This window comes from Vigna unguiculata, chromosome 10 (assembly GCF_037176805.1).
Source record: "Vigna unguiculata cultivar grain cowpea cultivar isolate G323 ecotype 2 chromosome 10, ASM3717680v1, whole genome shotgun sequence".
Taxonomy (NCBI): Eukaryota; Viridiplantae; Streptophyta; class Magnoliopsida; order Fabales; family Fabaceae; genus Vigna; species Vigna unguiculata.
Window position 1 is genome coordinate 51,447,763 of NC_140801.1, and position 21,604 is coordinate 51,469,366.

The 21,604-nt window shown below is 30.3% G+C and overlaps 2 protein-coding genes across 2 annotated transcripts; both read left to right on the forward strand.

The window, feature by feature from the left end:
- Positions 1 to 8,219: 8,219 nt before the first annotated feature.
- Positions 8,220 to 11,854, forward strand: LOC114166739 (seed linoleate 9S-lipoxygenase-like). The gene is made up of 9 exons (XM_028051528.2): positions 8,220 to 8,473; positions 8,617 to 8,918; positions 9,006 to 9,252; positions 9,337 to 9,615; positions 9,722 to 9,807; positions 9,896 to 10,003; positions 10,111 to 10,421; positions 10,517 to 10,780; positions 10,867 to 11,854. Exons 1-9 carry the CDS (start codon positions 8,281 to 8,283, stop codon positions 11,612 to 11,614), a joined length of 2,538 nt encoding a protein of 845 aa, XP_027907329.2. The 5' UTR covers positions 8,220 to 8,280; the 3' UTR covers positions 11,615 to 11,854.
- Positions 11,855 to 20,300: 8,446 nt separating this feature from the next.
- Positions 20,301 to 21,372, forward strand: LOC114165729 (seed linoleate 9S-lipoxygenase-3-like). Its single transcript, XM_085667613.1, has 3 exons — positions 20,301 to 20,528; positions 20,747 to 21,054; positions 21,142 to 21,372. Exons 1-3 carry the CDS (start codon positions 20,336 to 20,338, stop codon positions 21,229 to 21,231), a joined length of 591 nt encoding a protein of 196 aa, XP_085523739.1. The 5' UTR covers positions 20,301 to 20,335; the 3' UTR covers positions 21,232 to 21,372.
- Positions 21,373 to 21,604: the final 232 nt, after the last annotated feature.

A 21,604-nucleotide genomic window follows, 5' to 3' on the forward strand; every position in this document is an offset into this window, starting at 1 on the left:
GCACCTCCTTAAGTGTTAGTGCACTCTCTCATTGTTTAGCCATGCACCACCTTAAGTGCTAAGCACATCTCTCGTGGCTCAAACACCCCGCCTTAAGTGTTGAGCACCATTTTCTTGTGGTTCAGCTCAAAAAGTCATATCCTGGATCCTTCCTTGATTGTCTTATTGGAGCTCAGTTGTGAATTTTGGGGCTCAACTACATCATTTTTAATTCTTAGAGAAATTGCTGCAAAATCATCAAAAAATCATCAATTTCTTAATTTTCCTTTTAGTACCTCATTACATAATTATAAGCTTAAATGGGTTGTTTACTTACAAAATATGATCAATTAAAGCATGATAAGTGTCAAGTTTATATAGAAATTTTACGTATCTTATACACTTATCATGTAATCTGATCTTTCACATTAGCAAAGATTAATTCCTTGTTGTTATAGAAGAACCCTTGGTTGATGAAGTTGCAATGAGAAATTTAATAGAAGGATCATTATCAGCGTCGTGTTGGCGTGGTGAATTTACAGCCGAGTTCTTGGATGTACGAAGATGATGAGTTGTGTTGAATCTATACTGGAGTTCGTGTGTGGTGAGATGCTCCTAGATCTACGGAGGAAGTCATAGTTGGTGCTTGCGTGGCCCACTTGTAGATCTGGGCTTGTGTGGTGTACGCTTGGAGTTGTGTTACAGATTTGATGTTGGGCGGTGGATCTTGTGGTATGACGAGAACTACGTTTATGGTTTCTAGTTTTTAGTTCATGGTTGCATGTAGAAGCTTCGTCTATAGCAAGGTAGGAGGTATGGTGATGTGCATATAGTGGAGGTTGAGTTGCAACAAGGTGTAAAAATATTCAGTGTATGCGTAGGGGTGGAGATCGTGGTTGTTAGAGCTGCAAGCACAATATAGATCTAGGTTGATAGTGCATCGTCTAACGAGATGCCTAGAACTCAAACAATGATGGTGAGAGCTCTAATAAGCGGTAATCTGCAATGATGATGAGCGATATGCTCCGACGAGATTCAATGATGGTGTTTGAGTGTTTTTCTAGTTCGATCTGCTCATATGTGGAGCAATCTAAGCTCGTAGTGGCTTGTAAGCATTTTTCGGCGATTGGTTTGTTTTTCTTGCAATGATGATGAGCGATATGCTTTGACGAGAGTCGAGGATGGTGTTTGAGTGTTTTTTCTAGTTCGATCTGCTCATAGGTGGAGCGATCTAAGCTTGTGGTGGCTCGTAAGCGTTTTCCAGCAACTAGTTTGTTTTTCTTGGGAGGTGCAACGTAGAGATTCGAGGTGGCTCACGGTGGAGGTTTACTCCAGCAAAGGTGTTTTGCGTTTCACATGGTGGAAGTTCGATGTTCAGTGGTGGAGTTTCGCACGATGCTTTTTTGGTGGTAGGAAGTCGTGGTGCCATAGTGGTTCTACATGGGCAGGTGTTGCATCGATGAGTGTTACGTCTCCAGCGAGGGAGTCAAACGACACAGTGGCTACGAAGTGCGAACGTTTGATTTGTGGCTTTTCGCAAGGTTCAATGATTTTGCGTAGTGGGTTGAGGCATGGTTCCAACGAAGGGTTTATGGTGTTTATACGCGACCATTGGCTAATATTTATGCAAGGTGTATGGTGATTATACACAGACATTGATTAGCATTGATGCAGGGAGTATGGAAATTCTTGGAATGGTTTAATTCGAAGTAGAAATTCTTGGGATGGTTTGATTCCCAATCAAAATTCTTGGGATGATTTGATTCCAAGTGAAAATTCTTGGGATGATTTGGTTCCAAGTAAAAATTCTTGGGATGATTTGGTTCCAAGTGAAAATTCTTTGGATGGTTTAATTCCAAGTGGAAATCCTTGAGATGGTTTGATTCTGAGTGGAAATTCTTGGGATGGTTTGATTCTAAGAGGAAATTCTTGGGACGATTTGATTCTAAATGGAAATTTTTGGGATGGTTTGATTTCAAGTGGAAATTTTTGGGATAGATTGATTTCAAGTGTAAATTCTTGGGACAATTTGATTCCTAGTGGAGTATGATTGGGATAGTTTTATTCTCGGGATAAGTGATACTCTTTATGGTGGAGTATGATTGCTCGTATAGGCAATGAAGACGTATTTATTTTAATCAAGATGGAGAATGTTGGACCGATGAAAATAATATGTCTTGAAAAGTCTCACATCGCTTAGGATAAACTAGAGAGTGGATGTTAGTGACTATATAATGGACTCTAAGTCCATGATGTTCCTTGCCCTAGTCAAACACACTTTTAGCATATGTTTGACTTTTCTTCTACTCTTTTAGTAGAGTGTTGTAGTTTAATTTTTGCTTTGGAGAGTGTGATGGGGTCAAGGGCATAGGCGGGTAGTCTATGTGTCTTACAAATTTTCACTTCGTTTTATTCTCTAGTTGTCTTTAGACAACGATTTTTCTTCGGATTTGGAGTTTTCACGTTATATTCTTGTATTCTTTGTGTTAATCTTGTTTTTCTATTAATAGGATGATTCTTAAGAGTAAAGACAATAATATTCTTAATTGATGATGTGTTTTTTTTTTCCAACAATATATTCACATATACTCAAAATTTAACCGCAATTTTTAGGGATAAAAACCATAATTTTTTTAGAAAAGTCTGAACCTTAATAATAAAATTCTAATCTCTTAGATATTTTAACCATATATTCGCAATGCACATTAAGTTTCGAATGTCTAAAATGACTAATAATTAAATCTCCATATCTAAAATTGAATCTATTAATTTTTTTTTTATCTTAATATAAGTTCTTAGGCTGACATTTTGACTTAACAAAATTGTTTGGTAGACAAATTTTTTTCCTATTATGTTGTGATCCCTGCGCTTGCCTAAATGTATAATATTTTTAAAATTTCTCTAATTCTGTAATTTCGAGTTAATTAACGGCGCAACAACGTTGGGACTAAAGGGTCATGCCCCCCAATTTTTTTTTACATTTATATAATTTAATATATGATTTTAAATAAATTTTTTTAAATTTAATATTTTAATAAATATTTACATATATATATATATATATATAAAATTTTTCTTTTTTACATTTATTTTTCAATTTAATTTTTTAAATAAAAATAATTATTTTATTAATATTATTTTTTAAATGGATATTTGATTAATTTAATATTTTTTATTTTTTAAAATTGAACCATTATAAATGAAAATTAATTATACTAAAATTATAAAAATTATTTATATCTAATTTTATAATTTTAATAATAATAATTGTAATTTTATTATTTTTTATTATCATAAAAAAAGTAGATACAATGTTTTGACTAGTTTATATAAAATTTTTAGGATTACTCTTTTGATTCTTATTTTCGTTCAAAAATATTAAGTTGGTCATCTAGTTTTTTTTTTAATCTCAAATTGGTCCGAAGTTTAAAAAATTATGTAATTTTGTCCTTTTTCGTTAAATTTATTGAATCAAATCAAGAATTTTTCATCAAATTTGCTTTGTTGGTGTAATTGACATAATCGTAATATCAATTTTGATGAAAAATTTAACGAAAAAGATAAAATTGCATTAATTTTTATAAAATCGAGACCAAATTAAAACTAAAAAACACTAAAGGACCAACATAATATTTTTAGATAAAAAAATGGACCAAAGAATAATTTAACCAAAATTTTAACACCCCAATATATTGCATGAAATTCCGCCACTCGAATTAACCCGAGTTAACCTCATGAGAATTATGAGAAAAAAAAAAAGAGTAAGGTGACCACGTAAGGGAACCAAAAATTTAGAGACCCTTGGGTAAGTGTTAACTACCCAAAAACATATAGACAGGTGACTGAGTTAGCCTTTTTGAAAGAAAAACAATTATTTTGGGATGCACGAAACTTACCAATGATGTAAAAATAATTGGGTGTAGATTTATATGGTTAAAAACTGATGTAAAAAAATGTGTATATTTTTTTAAAAATTCTTTAAAATGTTATATACTAAATTATTGATAAAAAACACCAATTCAAACCAGCTTTTATCAATGTTATATTTTTCATAATAATAATAATAATAATAATAATAATAATAATAATAATAATAATAATAATAATAATAATAATAATAATAATAATAATAATAATAATAATAATAATAATCTCTTAGCACCTTTAAAGATTATTTTATTGTAGTGCTTTAAAATGCACCTTTTTTTTCACTTGAAAATGTATTTTTACCACGTGAGAGTGTGTATGTGAATAGAATATATATATATATATATATATATATATATATATATATATATATATATATATATAGTTAACTTTCATTTCGAGATCTGAGGCATTTAATTTACTAAATAAAAGGTTAATTTAAAATAAATTACTTTTTACTCGTTTACTTTTTTTTTTATTTCAAGAATTCATTTTTATATAATTTTTATCTTTTCTTTCTCAATTCAATAAATATCAAAATAACTTAAATTCTGAAAGTATTTTTTTTCATTATAATCAGAATTACGTATCTTTAAATCATATATTACCTTCTAAAAAACATAAAATTTCAATTTATTAAATTAAATTACTTTTAAAATATACATTTTTATTTAGTATGTATTCTTTGTCATATATAAATTTGACACAGACTTCGGTATTGTGAGAGCGTGGTTTTTGCACGTTTTTCAGGATGCAGAAAATTAATTATTTCTTATCCTAAACACAAATTTAGGAACCCACGATGAAGCCACTTAGTAATAATAAATATATTCACGTATTTATCACCTCCCCAAAAATAAAATATTTTCTTTCGGTCAATGACCCGAAAATATTTTTAATCATAATGAAATTTTTTTACTACAATTGATGTGTTTCCACCAATACGGCCTCATACCACACTCTCAGATCGCGGTTACCTATGATTTTTTTCGATAATTAATTATTCTCTTGTTTCTTTTTTTCCCTTAAAATGTGAACCGCGTCAAATTTTTTTAAGGAGTAAATATAAAAACAGTGAAACTTGAGAGCTTTATTTAATATCGGTTTAATAAAGCTATAATTTTTATTTATGTATACTATAACTTGATTACATATTTAATTAATATTGGATATTTTATACTATATCACGTTGAGGACATTTTGGAAAGAAATAAAAGAAGTCTTGTAGGTACAAATTTGATGATAATAGATTTTAAATTATTTTGATAATATTTTTAAGAAGTTAAATATAAGCCTAATCCGACATCATTATTCACTAATATATTGTAATTTAATTATATCTTTAAATTATGTGAAATGTCTAATAAGTAATTCAAGAATCATGTGCAAGCTAAGACTATGATAATACTTACTAATTTCCTTTTAGTACATATTTTTCAAACTTCCTTTATTAAGAGATTGCACGAGAGAGGATATATATAGAATAATTTCAAAGCCTCAGTTACAATATTTTTTAAAGTATTTTTAATGATTTTTTTATATTTTTAGTGAAAATAATTTTTAAAAGAATTATATCCAAATATATCTTAAATACTTTCTTGTCAAATAAGGATGACAACATTGAGTAGAGCAAAATACAGCCCAAGAGATTGTATATTAATTAGTTATTTGTTCTAAATTTGTTGCATTTAGTTGTTCAACAAAATACACTCCTTTGAAGGTTTAATTAAGTTTTAAATTTTTAATAACTTTGAGTATTTTTTTTAGTTGGATCTTTATTAAATTAACTAATTTATCAATACTAATTTTTTTTTCATAAAATTTTTTGAATTGTATATATATTTATAAGAAGAAGCACCGATATCATCTTCTTTTAAAATCTAATTTTTTAATTCAATAAATCATGGTAAACTAAAGAACAAAAGTAGAATTACCCTTCAATTAAAACTTCTTAATGTCTTCCCTCCAAGCATACTTGGAAACATAAATAATTCCACAAACTCGTGTAGATAAAAATCTGCACCTTTAAACAAACTAAAAAACTATTACCTGTATACTTTCTCAGTACAAAGTTAAGTTTCATTTCGAAATCTGAAGCACCGAACATGGTTTGTTTCGAATCATTATCAGTCATATACGTTCTCAATATAGAATAAAAGATGACATATATTGTTTGTAAAAAAAATGTAAAGTGAAAAATTATTAGTGTATGAAATCAACTAAAAAGAAAGTAAATCCCTCCTCAGAGCAAGGAAAGTGAAAAGAAATATATCACTTGGTTCCTCATGTCAGTGAAATATGAAGAGAAAAGTGAAAACTATTAAATCAAAATTTGCTCTTCTCTTTTCAAAATAATAAATGTACGAGTTACATTTTATTGATACAATTCCTTAATTTTAATTAATTTATTATTTTAAAAATGACTTAATTTCTTCTCATTAAGGAATCCGTGATGAAACTACTATAACAAGTGGTAATGATAAATGCATTTAAGAGTTTTCTATTACGTGCCCAAATAAAATATTTTGTTTTGATGCATGACAAAAATGAATACATTTAAGAGTTTTCAAAACCGACATGAACGTGGCATGGGAAATAAAATATCAACGAAAATGAAGAAAAACACTATAGTTCATATGAATTTGCTGCAAGAGAAACTTCTATTCATATTAAATCACAATAATACAACAATAATAAAGTTTACATATTTTTTTTTTATAATTTTATTATTAATATTATAATAACAGTTTTATTATTGTGATGAGATAATTTTTTCTATAATTGAAAGAAAAAAGAATAAAGTCACAGTGTTTGTCACGACAGAGTAAACTATCTAAATATGATGGTTTTTTAAGATCTGGAATTCTGTTATAGTAAAACCTTAGTTTGTTATGTTTTTTAAGATGACTTGACTTTTGTACATGAGTTAAAGTCTTAGGTTATATAATATTTTTTGTTATCTATTGAAAAAAAAAAATAGTATTTATGTTTCCACTAGATACACTTTATGTTTAAGAAAACATGTTTGGACCTTAGATCCCGGTTGCCAACCAGAGATTCCTCTTCGATAATTTTTCTTTTTAAATTGTTTTTTCAAATTTCAAACAAGTGACTTCTTTTGTTTTTTTTTTGGGGGGAAGGGAATCTAAGAATCATGTCATAAAATAAGTAAATTGAAAATGTTCTAATGTCTAAAACGTAAAGTAGAAAATTAAATAACGGAACAAAAATTATAAAAGTAAGTTAAAGGAAAAAATATTTGTTAGAATGTGAAGAATTCACCTTCAAAATAAAAGAAAAAAATATCATAGATCGTGCAAGGTTTACGTATTAAAAAAAGGATTTTATCATCTAAATATTTTTAAATAAGAGATAAATTAACTTTTTGTTTTATATTTATTGAAATTAGGGTCTATGTGTTAATACAACAGCCCTTAATTTAATTTATCACAATTACATACAATTGGCTAGATGGAAAATAAAATTGAATTTATCAGTATTGTTTGAATTTATTTTGATATTAATGAAGAATATTTGAATTGATAGATAATATTTGACTTTTTAAATCCTATTATCACTCTCATTATGGGTTTTTCATTTTAAATTACAGAATATGTAAACGCAGAGAGAAAAGAGAAAGATTATAACAATACATTCGTTTTTACTTTTTCTAGCATAAAACAACTACGCTAATAAGAACATTCATCTAATTAGAGCTTCTTCATATATTTTGATAGTAAAACATCTCACTCTTACCCAATTCATCAGTGAGGTTTAAAATAAATAATTGGTTGGTTAAACGTGCCTTAATGAGAAGTACTTTCCCTACTAAATCCTCCAACAACACCTTATTTGAGTTTTACATATCCTTTATCTACACAAACAGAAACAAACTATAAATCATCTTTCTCCTCATACATAACTTATGAAATTATCATAAGTTATTTAAATGTTATAGTTAGTATTGAACACGTGTTATTTTGACATTAGATTAGTGATCATAATTTTGGTTCTAACTCTTAATAATGATAATAAGATGCAGCTATCCTATATAAATATATCTATTATACAGACATAGCATTAATTGGCTAAAAATGAACTAATTACGATTTTTTATTTTTAATTATGATAGAAGCAACTTGTTATAAAAAATAATGCTCAATTTCCTAAAACTCGGTGTTCACACCATTTACATTTATAAATAGAAAGAGATTTATTATATCTTATTATTAGATCTATCATCTTTGTTTTATTTACGAATAGGAGCATCACATGGTTTTGTGTATAAATAGGTGAGATCAGAGTTTGGGTTCCTCACAACTAACTCACTACTCTCAAATATCAAGCATTGGTGAGAGATTGTTTGCAGTAACAATGAGTTCAATAGTGGAAAGGAAGAAGTTGATTAAGGGGAAGGTGGTGTTGGTACAGAAGAGTGTGGCTCAAACCATTAACACTCCACAGGGTCTTCTCACTGTTGGTGCCAAGATAGTTAACAACATACCCACTCTTGATATCACTAAGTCTGTGTCTTTCAAGTTGATTAGTAGTACCGAGTCGGAGAATCGTTAGTCTTCTCTCTTTCTCATTCTCATCTTTTTCTTTTCAGTTCAATCTTTCAGAAATAGTTACGTACGTTTATTTGATAACTTGAAATCAAATGATACTTTGTCGTTATTTCTTGATTTTGATTTGTTTGCATTTTTGCAGCAACGACTTTGGCTGGAAAAGTTGGAAAGGATACCTATTTGGAGAATAATGTTTCTGTGGTACGAACTGTGCAAGAGATCAAAGAGGAATTTGATATTTATTTTGAATGGGATCGTAATGAGATGGGAAGTCCAGGAGCATTTTATGTCACAAACCAAATGGATGAGGAGTTCTTCCTTGTGAGTTTGACTCTTGAATATCCAAGTCAACACGACAACCATACTAATATTTACTTTGACTGTAACTCCTGGGTTCACAACCGTAGTTGTTACAAAACGGATCGCATATTCTTCGCCAACGTTGTAAGTGAAATCATGATCATTGTTGTTTCCATTCTTACTTTAGTTGAGAATTTTATACATATGCTTAGGAAAAAATACGTATTGCAGCCATATCTTCCTGGTACGACACCAGTGCAATTACAAACGTACAGAGAAGCAGAGTTGAGTAACTTAAGGGGAGATGGAACTGGACTGCGTCAGAAATGGGATAGGATTTATGATTATGATGTCTACAATGATCTTGGCTTTCTTGGCACCGATGGACCAACAGATCACCCAGTTCTTGGAGGCCTCAATTATCCCTACCCTCGTAGGGTTAGGACTGGGAGACAACTCATCCAGAATAACAAAAATGGTGAGTTTGAATTACATGGTCTAAAGAAATAAGAGTTTGAATTCTTGTCTTGATGATGCTTATAATAAAATTATTTGCTTACAGGTGAATATTACGAGGTACCAGCTGACACTTATTATGTTCCAAGAGATGAAAATTTCAGTGATCAGAAGATTCTGGAATTCGCGCAATTATCAAAGACAGCTTTAGGTGGAAGTCTGGGACCTTTGGTCCTATCTATGTATTTAAATACAACATCAAATGAATTTAATGGCATCGAAGAAGTGCTGAAAATGTATGAAGGTGGAGTTAATCTGCCTATATCCATCACTGGAAACACTCCTCCAAGTGCCCTTAACTTCCCAACTCCTGATGTAATCAAAGGTACGTACGTAGTAACTATTCTTCACTACGATGCATATATATAACTATACTCTCCAAACCTTAAACTCTTTGTGAATTTTATTTTTTCTGTTATGATTTCGTATAGAGAGCAAGTTTGCATGGATGACTGATGAAGAATTTGCAAGAGAGATGATTGCCGGTGTAAACCCTAATGTAATCCGGCTTCTTAAAGTAAGTGCAAATATTAATTTTACTGATGTTCAATTATTCTGTTGTCATGGCTTTCTTTCTGACAGCTGGACATCTTTATTAATGGCAGAATAAGGAAGAGCTTGTATTGCCATGGACATCCACTTGCAAGTGTGAACGCATTACAGTAACAGAAGAAGACTTGGAGATTAACATGGATGGGATCAAAGTAGATGAGGTGATAATAATATACGCCAAGTAAATAGAAAACAATATATGATATAATAGAAATACAGAGTAGTTCAATATATCTTGTTTAAATTCTTCCTTAAATTTGTGGAACAGGCAATCAAGAATAGGAAATTGTTCGTATTGGATTACTACGAAACATTCATGGCATATCTGGCGAAGATAAACGACCTTCCTTCAATAAAGGCTTACGCCACCAGGACATTCTTGATCTTAAAAAAAGACGGCACATTGAAACCACTTGCTATTGAATTAAGCAAGCCATATATATGTCCATGTGGTCTTCAGTTTGTCGAGACCACAGTGGTGCTGCCTGCAGACAAAGGTGTTGAAAGTACAATTTGGCAATTGGCCAAAGCTCATGTTAATGTAAATGACACAGGCTATCATGAGCTCATAAGTCACTGGTATATAACAACTTAGAAACATACATATGCAAACATGTTTGTTTATGTTGTACGAGATTTAACGTTGTAACTCTCCTGGTGTCTGTCTGTCACAGGTTACACACTCATGCAGTGACCGAGCCATTTGCCATATCAACACACAGGAATCTCAGCGTACTTCACCCGATTTACAAACTCCTTTATCCTCACTTCCGTGACACCTTCAACATAAACTCACTTGCCAGGAAGTCCCTGATCAGTGCAGGTGGCATTATAGAACAAACATTTTTGCCTGGACCATATTCTATGGAGATGACTGCCGCTGTATACAAGAATTGGGTTTTCGCTGACCAAGGATTACCCAAGGATCTCATCAAAAGGTAAATTAACATTTTTTAATTAAATTAGAAACAACAATTAATTAATGTGTCCAAAAAATAATAATTTGTTTTGATTGATGATTCAGAGGATTGGCGGTGAAGGACGTGAGTGCAGCTCATGGGCTGAGGCTTGCGATAGAGGACTATCCTTATGCTGTTGATGGACTAGAAATATGGAATGCTATTAAGCTATGGGTACAAGACTACGTGGATCTGTATTATTCAGACGATGGGGCAGTTGAAGACGATTGGGAATTGCAAACATGGTGGACGGAAGCTGTGGAGAAGGGTCACGGTGACTTAAGAGCACCATGGCCTGAACTTCATAGTTCTCAAGATCTGGTTGAGATTTGCACTACCATCATATGGGTTGCTTCAGCTCTTCATGCCGCTGTTAATTTTGGACAGTATTCTTATGGTGGTTATATCGTTAACCGTCCCACACAAAGCCGGAGATGGATCCCAAAAGCAGGAACTGAAGAGTATGAAGAGGCGAAGAACAATCCTCAAGAGGCTTTTCTGAAAACAATCACTGCAAAGTACGAAACCATTATTGATATTTCAGTGATGGAGCTGCTATCAACCCATTCTTCAGACGAGGTTTATCTCGGACAAAGGGACAGTCTCATTTGGACTGCTGATAAAGAAGCAAACGCTTTGTTCAAAAGATTTACAGATGACTTGGCAAGAATTGAGAAAGACATCTCTGATAGGAACAACAACAAAGAACTTAAAAATCGTACTGGACCGGTCCAATTGCCCTATACTGTTCTTCTTCCTACCAGTGAACCGGGTCTGACTTTCAGAGGAATCCCTAACAGTATCTCTATCTAAACCCTCGCAGAGGAAGTCGCTTACTTTTCTGTTCTCATTTCACCTTTCAATAAAAGCCGCATGTTATATACGTGCATGCCGCCTCGTCACTCTCTGTGTGTGTTCTTGTTGAACTCACTCGCATTCTCTTTCATGTTGCTTCTGTAACCTAATAAAGTTATCCCCGGCGGGAACATTTGTCATTTCAGTCTATTATTCAAGAATTATTATCATCAATGAATATTATGTTTTTTCCTTTCTTCTTTCTCTTTTAACTGTTTCAAGATTGTTCTTAATCTCTATTACCACGAAGTTTTTAAGAGGGAAGGTGGTTCATGCTCAAACCCCATTTTCATCTTCCTTTGCATGCTTAAAACGTAGTAGGAATCCTCACATTCTTCTCACGTATCATTCATATACGATTGTCATTTCCACGTTGGAAATACACTCTACATTCGTGACTTAGGGATTGATATTTTTAAATTCATATCAAAAATCACTTAGAAAGTGATATTTAAAATTATAAAAAAAATTGTTTTCTTATTTTTTCGTGCACAAAAGCTAAGTAAGTGACAACAACAAATATAATTTCAAATAATATATCATATCAAAAAAATTATTTAATTTTAGATTAATATTATTTCAATTAATTTTTAATCTAGTAGTTGAGATAAATAAATTTTGTCATAATCAACAAAACAACACCAGAATCTTTAATAATATTAACTCATTTGAATTCTTAAGGTGTTGAACTAAAGTTTTTTCTATCAATCTATTTCATTTTATTTTATATTAAAACTATTTCAATTAATTTTATGTAAAACCCTCTTTTTCTGTCCTAATTTTTAAAGGGTTGTTCCTAATTTAATGGGCCTAAGGCTGGCCCATAGGGTGTCCAAGACCCCTAAGGCAGCCAAACCTCTCTCACTTCTGTCATTCTTGCAAAAACAGTACTCTCACACTCTCTTTCTCCACTAGCCCCAATCTTGGTCAAGTAGCTCAACCCCATTTCTTGTTCCATTTAAGTTATTCTCCGGCTCATACTTCTCCTCTCTAGGCATATTTTCGTATTTTCCAGTTAGGGTTTTGTAGTAAACTCATTTTAAAATCTGTTGCGCTATCTTTTCATAAATCTGTTTCGTGAGCTGTCGAGCTCGGCTATTGGGTATCGAAGTCCTTGCTAGCTTATTTCCAAGTAAGGGAAGCTAGGTTTATGTATTTAAAGTTATTTTGCCGATTTTTGGACTGTTTGTATGGCTGTGATTCTTGAATGAGGCTATTGGTCGAATAAAAATGTATGGTGTGCGAGTATGTTTGATTGATGTAGCGCTACTATTTTTCTGCATTGCACACTTTTCGTAAAATGAGGATTCCTACTGTGTTAACCGTTGGATCGAGCTAAAATTTTAGCAGCCGATTCTTAACACAAAATTCTTGACTTTGACCGGTCGGATCTTTAATCGGAGATCCGTAGTGAGAGCAGTTTTTATCTATCACAAGGTCACTGAAGTTTGGTTGTTGACAACACTGCACACTTTTCGTAAAATGAACGTTACTACTTCGTTAACCGTTGGATCGAGCTGATATTTTAACAGTTGATTCTTAACACATAGTTTTTGACTTTGACTGGTACGATCTTGAATAGGAGCTCTGTAGTGAGAGTAGTTTTTATCGCAAGATCACTGTAGTTTAGTTGTTGACAACATTGACCTTGTTGCTTGTTTGGTTTACAACTTTCTTTATAGATATTCAATTAAGTTTGTTCTTGTCTCATTTGGTTCTTGATTCAATCATATTTAATTTGAATAGAAATACAAAAAATTTCTAAGCTTTACACAAGTTGCAGTTTTATTTCTAGAATCCCTAAATCGTTTGCATAATGTGATGTTAAGTTGAATTGCTATGTTGAAGCATGAGATGAGTGAATTGTTCGAAAAATGATTACTCAAAATAATACTAATAATAATATAAATATGAAATAATATAATAATAATTATTAAATCAATAATAATACTAAGACAATATATAAAACAATGAATTTTAATCAAAGATCAACAATTATAATAACAATAATAAATAAAATATAAAAGGTAAGGAGTAGAAATATCCTTGGGTTGAGGCACGCATAACGCTATCCTTAGAGAGAAAACGCCCCTACTGCACAGGGCTAAACAAATACACAATCATACACAATTATATGTGTTTCAAATCATAGCGTTTCTCTCCCAAGATACAACAACCCGTCAGATCGATCGAGTGCAGCGAAGGATCTCCGAACCTTATGAACACCAATGTCTTAAAGATAATATAAAGAAGAAAAGAATAACACTTCTAAAAATACTCTAGTGTTTGTTGTCTCTGTTCTTGTGTCTTTCCCCATGCACTTATGTGGTATTTATAGGTAAAAAAAGGAGACAAAGAAGTAAATAGTAATAAGAATATAGCTGTTAGCCATTAAAAACATTAACCCATAAATTAAAGGTTTATAAAACATGAGTAACAGTAGAATTTTTATTTTAATTATTTTACTTTTTAAATTATATTAAAATATTTCTAACATGAATATGCATGAGTAAGAGGGTGTATGAGTTGTGAATGATGAGCTTGGATAAATCTTGGCATGTGATTTCAATGAAATGGTTGGTATCAAAATGGCATGGTATTAGTATGAGGTGAAATTCTATATTCATGGATTGGGAATGATGAGTTGGAATGGATTGAACATCGAATATGAATGAAGATTTGGTTATAAAGGTTGGCATGAGAGTTATGTGCATGATAAATCTTTCTTGATTGATTGAGTATGATTGGTCTGTGTCAGTGCGTAATTCCTTGGAATCTCTAGGTGAGATTTCAGGGTCGTGCTTTCGTGGTCGGGATGTAATTCCATGGCCCCTATTAGTGGATGTCCATGGTGGTGCCCCGTCTATATAACTTGGTAAGGATTCAAGGTAAGGATTGCATCCTGACACTCTAAGGAGTCAGTTCGTCTCACTTAGAGCGGACTGACTCCTGTGGTGAGAGTAGCAGGAGACCTGAAACTCATTAAGGGCTAACCTTGTGTGTGGGGGAGTTGAGTCATTGTAACACATAGCTCGGGGGTGAGCAGAGGTATCCACCACAAGTCAGCGTTGATGTATATTGGACTGTGAAAGTATACCTGATTGCATGATGAAATTTTTTTTGACTCTAGCTTAGCCTTTGCTTGTTTGATTACTTGTATGTTGTTCTTCTACTTTTGCGATGATCATCAATTTATTGATGAGCAGATACGAGAGGAAATCATGGTCAACAGGGAAGAGATGAATCCGCTGCATAGTCTTCCTGGGCTAGACTTCTTGTGCTGATTGGGCTTTTCTTTTAGGACAATGGCCTATGTATTGTCTGGCCTTTGGGCTTCTTTTTTTGAAAACTTTGTCGTTATTTCTCTATGTTTTATTTTGACATCGTGGTATGCCTTGATTACTGTACGGGGTTGTGATAGTATTCTAGGACTGCTTAACTGAGGGGTAAAATAGGAAAGGAAAAGTTTGAAAGTGCAGAGAAAAAAAAAAGTAGGATGCAAGAAAATTTTCCTTAAAAGTTATGGAAATATCAAGTTATCAACTATTTGTTCAGTACAGGGGTGGCAAAGGACCGTTAGTCTATTTTGACTCGGACTACATAACTCTTCAAATTTGTGGGTTACATGCAGATTAGTATATTCTTGACTCTTTTTATTTTATTTTTTATTTTTTTAAATTAAAAATAGATTAATTAATTAAATTTTTTATATTGTATTTTTTAAAGATATAAATATATAATACTATTATAATTTAAATCATAAATGTTTAAAAATTAAGTTTCAAATATTAATTATAATAAAATAATATAACATGTAAATATAATAATTATTTTAATTTATTTAATTAAAAATATTAATTGATCAATTAAAATTTTAAAAATATTTATATAATTAAATTTATTTTAACTATTTATTTATAAGTATATATATACAAATTAAAAAAATATTGCGAACTAGTCCCGATAAATAATGAGACTAAGTTTGACACATCTAATTTTGCATTGGTTTTCTGTCTCTCACTCTTGTTAGTCTCACGCTTGTAGTAAAACAAGAATATGAGACTATTTGTTTATACGATTTTGAGATTAACAGCACCACCTCCTCTGCCCCGGGTTCTATTCTTTTGCCTAATATTTCACTAAAGACAAAATACATATACATTACAATTCAAAATAATTTTATTTTTTAATTTAAAATTCTATTATATATTATTATATTGAAAAGAACGTCAATTAGTTCATTTAAAATTCTAATATATGTTACTATATTATTACAAACAGTGTCAATTAGTTGTATTTTTTCAAAAAAGTTTCAAGTGGTTGTATTTTCTATTTTCTCTGGCATTGAATTATGCATTGCTTGGCACTAAACTAGTTAATAACCCACGTGTTGTATTGTTTTCCTCAACTTGGTTACTAACTTGGCCTGCATTTATAAGTTGATAAACGAGCTTCTTCTTTAATTTCAAAGATTTGTTTCAACATAAATAAAATATCTCTCTACTATCGGAACTTTCAGGACCTTTAAAAATATAAGAGATATGATATATACGAGAGATATATATGTGATATGTTATACGGAAGAACATGTTTTTATATGTTATTGATATATCCTATATAGAATAAAATATAACAAAATATCAAGTATAAAATAATTACAATATCTCACTCTTAATATAAAATAATAACTAATTTTCTAAAACTGAAATATATATCTAAAACTGAAATATTTTCTAAAAAATAATTTAAATTTAAAAAAATATTAAATAATATTCATGACACTTTCCCAGTACAAAGTTAAGTTTCATTTTGAAATCCGAAGAACTGAACATGATTTGTTTGGAATCATTACCGGTCATATACGTTCACAATATAGAGCAAAAAATGAAAAATAGTTTGTAAAAAGAATGTAAAGTGAAAAATTATTAGTGTAGAAAAATAACTAAAAAGAAAGTTTCAAGGAAAGTAAAAAGAATCATATCATTTGTTTCCTCGTGTTTACTTTCCAATGAAATATGAAGAGAAAAAAGTGAAAACTATACAAAAATATCGCATTTTTCAAAATTATTCTTCTCTTGGCACAATAATAAATCGCATTTTATCGATACAATTCCTTAATTTTAATTAGTTTATTAATTTAAAAACTTGCTTAATGTTTTCTCATCCTAATAAACATATATATCTAAAGGAACCCGTGATGAAGCTACTATACTATGCCAAGTGGTAATAATAAATATATTTATGTTTCTACTACGTACGTGCCCAAATAAAATATCAACGAAACACCGATGAAAAACTATGGGTTGCTTACCAGCAGATTTGCTGAAACAAGTATTCATATTAAATCAGAATAATAAAATAATAATAAAGATTATGTATTTTTTACATACATTTTTCTGTTATTAAAAATAAATAAATAGCCATACAGTCACAATAAAAGAAAAAAAATATATACTATAGATCGTGGAAAGTTTATATCATCTAAATATTTTATTATAAGAGATAAATTAACTTTTTGTTTTATATTTATTGAAATCAGGTGTATGTGTTATACAACTACCTTTAATTAATTTATTTATTGAATTATACAATTGGTTAGATGACAAATAAAATTCGATTTATCAGTATTGTATGAATTTATTTTGATGTTAACGAAGATATTTAAATTGATAGATAATATTTGAATTTGAATTTTTAAACAAATGAGTTTACATATATTTATCCTATTATCACTTTCATTATGAGTTTTCCATTTTAAATTACTGAATTGTGCACAAAGGAGAGGGAAAAGCAAAAGATTAATAATACATTTATTTTTAATTTTCTAGCCAAAACCAACTATCCTAATAAAAACGTTCATATAATAGAGCCTCTTTCATATATTTTAATAGTAAAACATCTCACTCTTACCCAATTCATCATTCAGGTTTATTATAAATAATTGGTTGGTTAAACGTGCTTTAATGAAAAATACATTCCTTACTGATTTAATCCTTCAACAACTATAGACCAATATTGATAAATAAATTTGTTCTTGTCGATATTATCTGAACTCTTCTTTGTTTTGACAAAGATTCCCATATTAACTAAGTATGGGATAAAAGAAATATATGATTTTTTTTAATTAGGTATGAGGATGAAGATATATATATTTGTCCCATTCTTATTAAAGATGACAAATAAATTTGTCATTGTGGGTATTGTCCGAATTAATCCTCGTTTTGATAGAAAATCCTTACATTGACTGGATATAAGTATGGAAATGGAGAATCCCCGACTTTCTTAATTGGCTATGGAGATGGCAATGTACATGTCTGTCCTCGTCCCTATACCTGCCATATATCCTTGTCCCCATTTAAATTATTAAAATATTCATAGTCAATTAATAGTAACCTTTATATATGTACACACACACGCACACACACACATATATATATATATATATATATAATATTCATATATAATATTCATGTCATATCATTTGCTTTCGTTGTGTGATTTCATTCAGTAGTCTCTCAAATTATTTCTAAGACTTACATTTTTTGACAATTTTTTTATATTTTTATTTATTGTTTATTTTTATCATATAGAATACTATTTTGATATATTTTATATAATTATTTTTTATTTTCTAACTCATTATCATACTGTAATTTTGTTACTATAATTGTATAAATAAAGTTTATTTACTATAATATAAAAGTTTAATGTAATTGCCATGAATTTTTTTATCATCATCTAATATATATTGAAATTCAAAAGATACGATATCTATGTTAAAATTATAATATTATTATTTTAATATTTCTTCTTTGGATGATTTTGATCAAATGATGTATTATAATTTTTATTGGTGTATAAAAAAGAGATTCATTAGAATTTAAAAAATTGAAGTAAGTAGACATTTAAAATATATTTAATTTGAATTTTTTTTTAATATTTTTTAAAAATACTCTTAAATTTTATCAACTAGGTTTCATTAATGTTTGCTAATTTAATAAATATTTTAATTCTCATTAAATTTTATTTGATATTCTAATTTGAAATGTATATAGTTATAATTACAATTTTGTTCTAAATATTTGGTATCGAAGAAATAACTCTCATCCTAATATTGGACATTTGATAATATTATATTTCACTACAATAATTTATTATTATTTTATAAAACTTAATTAATTAATATTGAAACAGTAAGAAAACAGATAGGGTTAGGGTACGAGTATATATCCGTTACCCGGTGGGAATGGATATGAGACAAAAGTTTGATACCGTTGGGTTTGGATATAAGGATGAGGATGATTTTTTCTATGGGATGGGTATGGATGGGATAATGAAACTCGTCCTGCCCCCTCGCCTCATTGTCATTTGTAGTGACCATACCCTCCGTAATACTCATCTCTATCGTATCCCCATTTCCGTTTGAATTATCAAAATACTCAAGTCTATTAATGTTTGAAAATTTAATAAATGTTTTAGTTTTTATGAAATTTTATTTGATATTTTAATTTCAAACATATACAATTATAATTCTTTTTTAAATATTTGATATTAAAGAAACAAGAATAATATCCTTTTAATATTGAATATTTAATAATATTATGTTTCTTTTACAGTAATTTTTTATTATTTTATAAAAATGTATTAATTGATATTTAAACATTAAGAAGCATGTATGGGTACGGTGGAGGATGTGAATGCGACAAAAATGTGATACCCGATACGTCGGTTGCCATTCTACCAACAATGTTAAGAAGTAGATTTTAAGCCTTACTCAACCTCACAAAATCAGCTTGTAAGGTGAGGCGTTGCACCGCTCTGATACCGTGTTAAGAAGTGAACTTTAAGTCTATACTCAACTCTATAAAACAAACTTATAAGGTGAGGTTTGCACACCACTTATCTATCATGAAATTGCCTTATCTCTAGTCGATGTGAGGCTTCCAACAAACAACTCTTTATTTGAGTTTTACATATCCTTTATTTACACAAACACATATAATAGATAAATAACAAATTACAAATCATCTTTCTCCTCGTACATAAGCCTTGCAAATTTATGAAATTATAACTTTTTCCAATGTTAGTTATTGAATACGTGTTATTTTGACATATAAAAGAAGGTATATATCATTTTAACACTAAATTAGTGATCATAAGTTTTGTTTTAAATCTTAATTTGTTGTAAGAAAAAAATATTTAAACGAGTATACCCATGACCTAATAATGACAATATACATGTATAAAATCCAAAATATAAATTTGGATTTCTGAGCACGAATCAAGTATATTTAAGGAAGAAGGGAAACATAGTACAATCGAACTATGCATGTTTTATGCCGGTTGCCATGGTGGTATCTCTTATACAGACATAGCATTATTTAACTGCCTAAATGAATTAATTACGATTTTTCTACTTTTAATTATGATAACATAAATAAAAAACTATATAGAAGCAACTTGTTATACAAATAATGTTCAACTTGTTATTATACTTTGATTTATGCAAATAGATTTATTATATTGGATGTATCCACTTGTTTATGTTTCTTTCTTTATGAGTGTACCGATACGAGGACCACGTACTTTTTGTGTATAAATAGGTGAGATTAGAGCTTGGCTTCCTCACAACTACTCTCAAATATCAAACATTAGTAAGAAATTGTGGTTGCTATAGCAATGAGTTCAATAGTGGAAAAGAAGAAGTTGGTGAAGGGTAGGGTGGTGTTGATACGGAAGAGTGTGGTTGAAAGCATAAACAATGTTAAGGGTCTTTTTGCCACCGGCATCAAGATAGTTGAACATTCACTCGAACTTGATATCACTAAGTCTGTGACTTTCAAGTTGATTAGTCGTACCAAGTCAGAGAATCGTTAGTTTTCTCTCTTTTTCATGTTTTTTCTTTTCAGTTCACACTATGCATTATCATTATAAAACTTTTCCTGTTATCAATCTTTCTAAAATAGTTACATTGATCATCAAAACCAGTAGTTTATATCATATATGATGATTTGTAATCAAATGTAAAAACGTCTCTGCATTCCTTGAACATGTATTATTTTTGGATTCTGATTTGTTTGCATTTTGCAGCAAGTGTTGTGGCAGGGAAAGTTGGAAAAGATACCTACTTGGCGAATAAGGTTTCTGTGTTACGAACCTCGGGAGCGAGAGCGGAGGAATTCGATATTTATTTTCAATGGGATGATAAAAGTATGGGAATCCCAGGAGCATTTTACGTAAAAAGTTTTATGAATGATGAGTTCTTCCTTGTTAGTGTGACTCTTGAATATCCATCTCAAACAAGTGAACACGACCTGAACAATATTCACTTTGACTGTAACTCCTGGGTTCATAACCATAAGGGTTACAAAACGGATCGCATTTTCTTTGCCAACACTGTAAGTGAAATAATGATTTTTGTTATTTTGGTTCTTAATTTAAATGATGAAATAATTTATATATTTATGAAAAAATATGCATTGCAGCCCTATCTTCCCGGTAAGACACCAGTGCAATTACAAACGTACAGAAAAGAAGAGTTGAAGAATCTGGGGAGATGGAACTGGAAAGCGTGAGAAATGGGATAGGATTTATGATTATGATGTTTATAATGATTTAGGGTTTCTTAACAGTGATGGAGCAGAAGATCACCCAGTTCTTGGAGGCCTCAAATATCCCTATCCTCGTAGGGTTAGGACTGGGAGAAACCTCATCCGCAACAACAAAAATGGTGAGTTACATTTAATCATGATTTAATTTCTTGATGATAAAAGTGTGAATATGCTTAATTTCTGTGTTGAAAGGTGATCAATACGAGAAATCGGACGAGGTTTATGTGCCAAGGGATGAAAATTTCAGTCACGAGAAGACTTCAGAATTCATTCAAATAGGAACGAAAACTCTAGCGGGAAGAGTTGAACCTTTGCTCCTTTCTATGTATTTAAATAC

What these genes read in the sequence shown, in the direction of transcription:
- LOC114165729 (XM_085667613.1), top strand. Translation starts at nt 20,336, where the DNA reads ATGAGTTCAATAGTGGAAAAGAAGAAGTTGGTGAAGGGTAGGGTGGTG. An exon ending in TCGTACCAAGTCAGAGAATC is followed by an intron (nt 20,529 to 20,746) that starts GTTAGTTTTCTC and finishes TGCATTTTGCAG; the next exon opens with CAAGTGTTGTGGCAGGGAAA. An exon ending in GCATTTTCTTTGCCAACACT is followed by an intron (nt 21,055 to 21,141) that starts GTAAGTGAAATA and finishes TATGCATTGCAG; the next exon opens with CCCTATCTTCCCGGTAAGAC.
- LOC114166739 (XM_028051528.2), top strand. Translation starts at nt 8,281, where the DNA reads ATGAGTTCAATAGTGGAAAGGAAGAAGTTGATTAAGGGGAAGGTGGTG. An exon ending in CATGAGCTCATAAGTCACTG is followed by an intron (nt 10,422 to 10,516) that starts GTATATAACAAC and finishes TGTCTGTCACAG; the next exon opens with GTTACACACTCATGCAGTGA. An exon ending in CCCAAGGATCTCATCAAAAG is followed by an intron (nt 10,781 to 10,866) that starts GTAAATTAACAT and finishes TTGATGATTCAG; the next exon opens with AGGATTGGCGGTGAAGGACG.